Below are 9,897 nucleotides of genomic sequence, written 5' to 3' on the forward strand. Positions count from 1 at the left end.
ATACTGAATGTGTAACCGTCGTCTTACGGGTATGACGCAGCAAATGTGGTCATACTTGTAAGCTGTTTAAGCTGTGGTTAACTGTCTGATTGTCATTTGTCAACAGTTGTCGAATAGACTATGAAATTTGTATTAACTATTCAATCACTTTCCAGTTTTTGCAATTTGCATTCTTGTCAATAAAAATTAACATAACTTACAAGTCTTGTCGAATAAATTGTTATTGATTTACTATATCCTAGAAACATGGATGATTTTGGTGACCACTTCGTGCAACCAGATGTAGACCCAGCAGCAGAGTTTTTAGCTAGAGAACAAAACCAATTAGCTGGTCTTGAAGATGACTTAGAAACTGCTACGCCCCCCATTGCTTTGTCCACAGCTTCCAATGGTTTCGAAGACTTTGTCGGTAAATATTATTAACATTAATACTATGAATGTGATCATTATAAAAAGAAACAAAACAAAGTTCCCATTTTAAGGAAATTATCCTAACCATTACTGTACGCTGTCAATAAATGTTGTAGGGGCTATTGGTTTAAATAATAATAATATATTAAACTTATAGAAGTTCCAAGTGCAGCAGCATTTGAAGCAAATGGTCTCTTGGATGATGAACCTACAACCACTCCGGCTCCTGCACCATCAGTGTTCAGACAAGAAAGAGAGGAACCAGAGAAAATCAAACTGTGGAGAGAAGAGCAGAAGAAAAGACTAGAAGAGAAAGGTATAGACCCCTCTTCACTGAAAGTCATACAAATTTTTGGGGTGGAGAAAACAAACTAAGCAGGATAGTTGATGAATTGACTCTTGGTTTGATTATAATTCTTTTATCTGTATTTTTAATTTAACCTGTATTCATTACCTATATTAAATTTACTAGAATCCAATTGAACTAGTTATTGTAAGTCAGATTGCACTATAGAATTGCAACTGCATCACATTCTTTAAAGAAAATATATTACAGATGCAGAGGAAGAAAGGAAGAAACAAGAGATGCTTAAAATTGCAAAGAAAGAATTAGAAGACTGGTACAAAACTCATGAGGAACAAATAGCGAAAACTAAAGCAGCCAACAGGTACTTATATTTTTCTTCAATCAAATAAATTAACCAAATAACAGTACTGTCAAACTTGCATACCACTAGGATATAGGATTACCACATTTTCTGCTACTACAGGTTATATAACATAGTCATATACAAATATATTTTATTTTAATTATTTTTTATAGTTAGGTACTAAATCTTTAAGTTTTCTTTCAAACTAACACACACTCACCATTACATACAATCACACACTCGTTAACATACATACATACACACACCCACACACACACAGCACATTAAGTTTAGATTACAAATAAATCAATTTTTAGTATGTTATTATTGTTAGTAGATTTCTTTCCCTTAGTTAGTTAACTTGTTTATTATTACACCTTATTATTATGTTTTTGCTATGGAAGAGCGGGGCCTCCTACTACAGGCAACTCTTTGCTTAAAAGGAGACCCCAACACTGATTGTATTTTGTTGTAATAAATAAATATTTGTATTTTGTATTTATATATTTATACAGTTATAAATAGCTTATAATTATGTGTTGAATTAACTGACTGAAACAGAAAATAAAGTACAGTTAATTATCCCAAAAAAGGCATTAGTTTTCCTGTGTTATATAACACATGATATGGGATATTCCTGTATAACATGTTTTTACGACTAAATGATTCATCAAAATAATAAATAATCACAATTCGTAACAAAGTTTTTCACCTTGTTTGCCTAGTTTTACTATTTTATTAAGGTTTATAATACACAAATTTAATGAAATAACATAATTTTGTAATAACACAATTGACACACACATAAAGGTGTGTGAAGCTAATTATGAACTGTACAAATCATTATAAATTGCACAGTACAGAAATATGTATGTGGCAAATGTACAATTGGCATTGCATTATATGAAAACATGTTATAAGGATACCACATTATAGGGGAGATTATTGTAGATGTAATCTAGTAATGTACTGGATGAATTGCATGTAACAATTGATAGTAAATTTTTAATATTCACGTGCATGGTTTCAATTGCAATATAATTTTTTATTGTATAGTGCATGAATAACAAAATTTGTGCTAATTAATGTAGTGGTCCTTCTGGGTAACTTGATATTATAAAAGAATAATAGCTTATAATCTTAATATTTCTATCAATATAATTTTAGTTGTACACGGATTTCAATTACTTTATCTCTGCTAATTGCTGCTGTCAAGTAGGCTTTATAAATCTATAGGATTTGTGCATTGTGTTGTTTAAAATTTAGTATTGAGAATATTAATATATGATATATATATATGAGATTTCCACATATATAGTCACTCATCACGATATCTCTGGAATCATTAGGCATAGAGACTTGAAATTCGGTAGGAATATTCCTTTCGCCAAGTAGAGATCAGCTAAGCTAATTTTACAAAATTCCACCCTCAAGAGTGTTTTTTTAATATGAACAGAACAATGCCCGTGGGGTCAGCTAGTAATTTTATAAAAATAATTTTATTCTTATTTCACATGCATGTATTCTATAGTTCAGTTTATTTGCTACACAATTGCTTTACTGTTATCTATTTATATCTATTACATACACTTATTTATTGTAAATTGTATAACATAATATGTTTTCTTTTCTATGCACTCAGGGAGTCTGCTAAGTGAGTATTTTTCACAAAATATATTCTACTAACAACTGTAAGGTGATGGTATAAAATTGGGATTTTGTATACTAGAATGGGAACATGGTTGTGGGAGTGTTTGTTCTTGTAACAAATTATGCTACATACAAAAATACGTAATATTCTGATTCACCTAACATAACAGTATTGAGAAATGTTTAAAAGGAATTTATTTTCTCAAAATTGATTCCTTTACAATTCTTTTTGTTGTCATTGCTAATATACTAGAAACTACTACCACTTCGGAAGCAAATGGCGCTCGGAGAGAGAAGAAGCAGCACAAGAAATCCTCTCAGTATTCTTTTTTTGTGCTCTTTTCAATTATACAATGTCTAGCACAGTGTTAAATTAAAATGAACATTAGTGGTAAGATTTGTATTTCATAGAAACATTCTAATGAATATTTTTGTGAAACACACACAAATAACTACTGTTTATAGTTTAATTAGATAAATGTCAACAATATATTATGTATGTTGCCAGTCCCCAGTTTTTATTTGCTTGCAAGCTTTTAAGTTAACCACACTTGCTTAGTGTTGCAAAATATCCAAAATCTATATGTATATTGGGTAATGGTCCTTCTTGTCTGTCCCAGTCAGACTGAATCATGCAACTGTCTATATTAGAGTTTCTGAAGTTTTTTTAAGTATTTCAATAAAAAAAAAATCTGTTCCTTGTTTTATTATACTTTTATAATTGGTTAAGTAAACCAATTCCCATGACATTTAGGATGGATGGTTCATTTTCTGTATTCATAGCTGGTACTACAAAATTGCCCTGGTTCAGCTAATAATATGTTGATAATTTGCAATCAGAAATGCCGAAAAGGCTCTCGCCCGTGGTTCTGAGAGCACTGTAGAAGACGGTAGCGAGTGGACGCGAGTCGCGGAACTGTGCGACTTCGGTCCCAGACGCGGCCGCGATGTCGCGCGACTCAGGTCTATTGTTCTGCAGCTAAAACAGTCTGGTGTCCGCCCCAACTACCCACCACGACCTAAAGTGTAAGTAATAGTTATATTCCTATCATACTTTGATTTGAAATGACTTGTCTATGGGCCACTACAACAAATTATCTCAATAATGTGAACAACATTTTTTCACTCTGTGTATCACTATTAATAATTTAATGCTCTTCTGTGTATTTATTTTTTTTTTATAAGAGGGGGCAAATGGGCATGATATTCATATTGTGATAGGAAGTAGTGAGGCAACAGACATGGAGATCCATAACAGCAGTGGTCAAGAGATTTGTTGCCGGACTTTAAGTTGGGAGTATCCTCTAAGCTTTAAAGTCCCTAAGTTGAATCGGTTTGGGAAAAGCAACTGGTATTTAATTCGACGAAGTGGGTGTACGAGGCAAGAAGTTCCTCGAAAACGCGACACATTTCTTGCCATGTTCAGCAACTAACCAAAGAATGAAAGAGAATTTATCTTTAGATGACTTATTCCTTAATGTTCAACATAACTCATAAACTCACTTTAAAAGATTTGAAATCTCTGTTTATGTTGAAGTCTTAGAAGAAAGAAAAACCATTTAAAATGTATATTCTGTGATCAGACAGTGAAGAAACTTCTTCGTAACTTTGGTGGTTATACCTTAACTCTTGACCACTTTAGTAAGAATTACTAAGAGAAACTCCTTTTGTTTTTTTAATTTCTCAACAATTTGCTCTATACAGGTTGGCTGAGAAGTTGATGTCCAAAACTAAAATTTGTAAGCCTCATGGTGATGAGTATCCGAATCACCCCTATGTTCTACGTTTTTGCGTAGTTTAGGAGATAATAATTTTTTTCCCCTTTTATCCGCTTTTTTCACATAATTGTGGCTTAGGACTTTTTTCTAATTTTTTTGAACACTTTTAGTTAATTTTATTGTTGATAATTATTAACTACAGTTGCAATAACCACATAAGAAACTATGAATAGTTTAGACAATGCAGTACTAGTTTAGTATTGAGTTGTAAGTTCAAGATAACTGCTCCAGGCTATGGCTTCTAACTATTTTTAAAAACTTCCCAGAACATTGGCCAATAAAATGAGCCAAATTCAAATTTTAGCTTTGGACGTCAACTTCTCAGCCACCCAGTAAAATATAGTGGCTAGTTATAATTTAGACCATGAGTAAAGAGTTTACATGAACTTTTATAGGTCACATCTAAAATCGAATTATATTGTTTGTTTGTTACATATTTAAATATATTTTGATTTATTACACCTTTATCTATCTATATTAATTGTTTGCAAATTGTTTAATAATTTATTGAATATTTTCAGGGCCTGAACTCAGAAGTAATATGAAGAATTAATGTTCTTAAACCATACAATTGAAATCACATTTATTTAAATAAATTGTTCATTTATATAATAGTAAAATATTTATATATAGAAGTGATTATAGTATTTAATGTTAAATTTATTGCCTAACAGAATGTTATTGGTTCATAATATGATAAAGAAACTTATTGTTAACATTGCAATGTTACATGAAAACTTTTTTATTCTAACAATTAGTATTAAATCATTCCAACATACATGTTTTATTTTTTGATGGTACTTCATGTTTCTCTGATTAAGTTATGCAGTAAAACATTTATTACCTATTAAACGACTCATAAAAGTAGGGTTAACAGAAAAAAATAATTCTATTTTTTTACTCAATATAGCTAACAAGTTTGATATAGAAACACTCTTACACAAGTTATCTTGCCCCAAACTAGCAATAGCCTGTACTATGGGCGGCAAGACAATGATATATTTAATACAATATAAATACAAATAAACATCCATGACTTTGAAACAAACATTCATATTCATCAAATAAATGATTGCTCCTACTACATGCTATAGGGGTCATCAAAATTGATATGTGATAATTTGTAAGTGGTTTAATATAAATAGCTTCAATATTGCTATCACATAGATGGTTTAGTCATAATTTTAAATCTTTAGCAATGTCTATATTTTTTCTCTTATAAACTCGTTCAGCTAACTGCAATAACAAATACATTAAACTTATGACTAAAAGAAAAGGCCATACACCACAAGTTAAGTAGTTCCTAAGTTGTAAACCCAATGGTTTGTTAGTATTAACTAAAATTCTGTTGTAGACTATTTCTGTTCTTCTTGAGATGTCCATCCAGTTGTACATTTTTCTTACCATCCTATTACATTCAAATGGGCAAACAATTTTGCCATTCTTCAAATCATTCATAGCTAGCTCTACACCCTTGACAATGCTGTCAATATTTGGTTCTGTCAAGTAAATCATGTTTTCTGGCAACACTTCAGGTATGCCACCCACACTTGTAGAAACAACCTTCAGACCGCATGAGGCGGCCTCCACAATGGCCATACAGTATGCCTCAGTGAGTGATGTATTAAGAAATATATCACCCTTTACTAAAACATCTCTCACTTCAGAATGCTTGAGACTACCAAGAAGTGATACACAGTGTTGGAAACCTTTTCTCTCCCTGACTTCTTGCAGTAACCACATTTTTGGTCCATCACCCCCAATTATAAACCTTAGGTTAGGATACCTTGGACACATATCAGTAATAACAGCTGCCATCAAATCCACTCCTTTTCTATAGACAAGCCTTGATACTATTATAATTGTGACAACATTAGAATCTCTTTTTTTAGGATCTGGTGTAAATGTGTATGCATCAACTGCATTTGGTATAACAGACACTTTGTGGGCCCTTACTTTTGCTCTCAGAACAGTGTTCTCCTTGCCAGTGTGGGACACACAAATACAATGATCACACTCACACAAACACATCTGCAGATATTTATTTGTTAGTACTGCTGACATATCGGCAAATCCAAATAGACTGTGATCTGTGAATACTGTTTTTAAGCCCATTAGCTTTCCAATAATGGAAACTTCATGGGCTAATACACTAAATGCAGAATGGCCATGCACAATTTCAATGCATTCTCTTATTAATATATACCTAACAATGGCTATGTTACAAATCATTGTAGGCAAAGCACATTGTGAATAAAATACTTTGATAGGTAAATAATATACTTTAAGACCACTTGTCAAGTACCGTATTCCAACCCTTTCGCCATAACAGTGAGTTATCACAATTACTTTATGACCACGTTTAATAAGACATTGTGATAGGTTGTATATGTGTTCTTCTACACCACCTGTGTTCGGGTAGAAGAAGTCCGAAGCCATACATATTATGTGTCGGGTTCGGTGTATTACTGGATCCTAAAATAACAGCATCAACTTAAATGATCAAAATAAAATTATAAACACTTCATTATAATGGAGATACTTACACTTTCCATGAGTTGTATTTAATTTTTGAAATTTTGTTGTAATTAGGGTAGCAGAATTTGAATTTTTGTGAAATAAGAGAAAAATCAGAAAGATCATATGGTTGCCCATATGAATTGCAAGTTTATATATTTAATTTGTTTAATGTTTTAAACATTCTCACTATTCTGAATTTACATCCCTTTTCCCTAAAAACCTCACTTTCCCTAACATAAGGCGATCATCGTTTTATGTTATTCAAAGAAGTATCGCTAAGTGATCCAATAAATATTTATAACTTTTATTTGACTTTACTATTCCGCAGTTTTTTTTTATTTGAGCACTTTTAATAGTATGTAGGTACATACATAAAATGATATTATTATACTCTTTGATAAAATGTTCCTACTTCCCATTTCAAGTGTTAAATTGTCAATCAAAGAATAATCGTCAAATGTCAATTATCAACCAAAGAGAATTTAAACACCACGGGTATGTTGCGATATTCACTGCGAGCACTGCACAGTGCTATCACTGTAGAAAAAATCGTTCCGTTATGGACTTCCAGTATACTGCCGCAGTACCCTAAGGAGATATATGACGTCATAAATTCATTCAGTCGTCATTTTCGAGGTAAGGTACTCGGAGTACTTTGATCACGTGATCAGTCAAAACCACTAGAGTGCCTAAAATATTAATGAAATATTTTTAATTTGACAGTAGTCCAACAAAAGTTTTTTGAACTAGATAATTTTAATACACTCATTTGAATGCTGCGTCAAAAAATGCGGCTGACAGTATACGGCATTGCGTTCCGTTTTAAATAGTAACCAGTATAACTGGCTATGAAGGAACGGCACCACAGTATACTAAATTGTCGTCACACTGTACAGTTGCAGTGGTCGCAGTGCATATCGAAACATACCCTACGTTCCTCATCAACAAAGTATATTTTTGCGTTATAATTTTTCTTTTTAGAAGTGGGAGAGTCACAGACTCGTCCAGGTTAACTAACACACTCGCACAGAATACCGGCGTGAAGTAGCGGCCTTGTGTCGCTATGTTTCGCATAGTTTAATAGCGAGGACCGGAGCCCGGGATGCATGTTTAGATGTTTACATCTAAACAAAGAAAAAACTAACAAAAAGTAATCTTTTTCAACTTCACTTTTTATAGTTTCTGGAATAATTCATATACTGATACAATATTTTTTGTGTTTTTTATTCTTCACAATGTTTTCCATACTCATCGTTTACACACGTAGAATTTGTAACAAGGACTGCGTACGCGTTCAAAACTATATTTACTATATTACTTACGCCTGGAAAGTTTATATTAAATAGGTATTATAAGTGTAGCATTATAGAAACAACTATGCGTTTTGATCAACAGTCTAAAATTTGTTTTTTTTGTTATTTTATGGAAAAGGCGGACAAACGAGCGTACAGGTCACCTGGTGCTAAGGGATCACCACCGCCCACATTCTCTTGCAAATCCAGAGTAATCACAGGAGCATTGCCGGCTTTAAAGGAAGGTGTACGCGTTTTTGAAGCGTTTGTAGTACGTGAAAGGAAGCTCCACTGTGGAGGACCGCCACACATCCAGATGGTGGAGATGATATCCTAACTTGTGGCGTGTCGTGCGAAGGTGGAATTCAGCGACAGGAATCAGGTTAAACAGCTTTTCGGAACACTCCCCGTGATAAATGCGGTAGAAGACACAATGAAGCGACGTCTCTACGCAACGCCAAGTGATCCAGCCGTTCACAGAGCACTGGGTTCACGACAATTCAAGCTGCTGTACGTTGCACACGGTCAAATGGATCAAGCTGATACTGCGGTGTGCCAGACACGAGATGATAGCAATGCTCCAAGTGTGGCCGGACCTGCGCTTTGTAGAGCGCTAGAATGTGGTCCGGCTTGAAGTATTGCCGCGCTCTGGCTTTGCCCTCCAGATGGCCACGGAATTGGCAATCGCTCGAGATTTTGAGACCCAGTATTCCAATACTAGGCGAGGCTCTATGGGAAGTGTTGTCGATGAGCGGTGATACGACATGGGTTTTTTTTGTGGTAAACGCGCAAACTTGAGTCTTCTGGGGGTTAAATTGGACAAGCTGGAGGTCCACTTGCATAAACTCTCGGGAAGCCCAACTGATGGAAGTATTGAGAGGAGCACCTTGTGCCATACACGATCAAAGGCCTTCGCTATATCCAGGCTAACTGCCAGGCCTTGCTCCTATCTTTCAATAGCCGCCGCCCATCTATGTGTTAGGTATACTTGAAGACCGCCTGCCGACTGACCACGGCGATAGCTGTACTGTCGGTCGTTAATCAACTGGTAATCTTCTAGGTATACCAAGAGCTGGTGGTTAATTATGCTCTCCGTGATTTTGGAGAGCAGGGAGGTAATAGCAATAGTCCTGTAGTTTGCCGGACCCGAACTGTCTCCTTTTTTTTAGATCGGATGGACAAGGGTGGACTTCCATGAGTAAGGGACTACGCCTTTTGAATATGAGTGCCGGAATAAACGCGTTAGCACCGGCGTCAACTCAGGGGCACACGTTCTAAGCACGATTGGAGAAATGCCATCCGGCCCGCTCGATTTCCTGACGTCCAACGAAAATATTTTGTTTTGTATTTAATTTACGGACGTTTGTACCATAATGTGCAGGGCAGCCAGCATTCTGTAGCCAATGGGATTCCCTTACCTCCTCAGGCACTTCTTCCTTTAAGTTCGGGAGATTATTTTGCAAAAACTTTAAATAACTAAGAAAAGATAAATTTCCCGGCAGTTCATATAAAATGACAAAAACGCCACAAATTTCATTACTTTGTGGGCGTTGTGCACAAGAATGTGAAGTAAAGTAAAAAAAACGTATGTTTTTC

At 34.5% G+C, this 9,897-nt stretch overlaps 2 protein-coding genes across 3 annotated transcripts; one reads left to right on the forward strand and one right to left on the reverse strand.

Moving 5' to 3' along the window:
* Window positions 1-102: 102 nt before the first annotated feature.
* LOC126975879 (clathrin light chain) lies at window positions 103-5,267 on the forward strand. 2 transcript variants are annotated; one of them, XM_050823972.1, is made up of 6 exons: window positions 103-409; window positions 569-727; window positions 968-1,079; window positions 2,704-2,715; window positions 3,552-3,737; window positions 5,011-5,267. In XM_050823972.1, exons 1-6 carry the CDS (start codon window positions 247-249, stop codon window positions 5,015-5,017), a joined length of 639 nt encoding a protein of 212 aa, XP_050679929.1. In that variant the 5' UTR covers window positions 103-246; the 3' UTR covers window positions 5,018-5,267. The 2 variants fall into 2 exon arrangements, with proteins under 2 accessions (XP_050679929.1, XP_050679930.1); XM_050823973.1 differs by lacking the exon at window positions 2,704-2,715 and having other exon boundaries at window positions 106-409.
* Window positions 5,268-5,359: 92 nt separating this feature from the next.
* LOC126975871 (phosphatidylinositol N-acetylglucosaminyltransferase subunit A) lies at window positions 5,360-7,345 on the reverse strand. The gene is made up of 3 exons (XM_050823955.1): window positions 7,113-7,345; window positions 7,036-7,072; window positions 5,360-6,964 (listed from the first exon to the last, which is right to left on the reverse strand). Exons 2-3 carry the CDS (start codon window positions 7,042-7,044, stop codon window positions 5,666-5,668), a joined length of 1,308 nt encoding a protein of 435 aa, XP_050679912.1. The 5' UTR covers window positions 7,045-7,072; window positions 7,113-7,345; the 3' UTR covers window positions 5,360-5,665.
* Between the last annotated feature and the right edge of the window lie 2,552 nt (window positions 7,346-9,897).

This window comes from Leptidea sinapis, chromosome 38, assembly GCF_905404315.1.
Source record: "Leptidea sinapis chromosome 38, ilLepSina1.1, whole genome shotgun sequence".
In the NCBI taxonomy this organism is placed as follows: Eukaryota; Metazoa; Arthropoda; class Insecta; order Lepidoptera; family Pieridae; genus Leptidea; species Leptidea sinapis.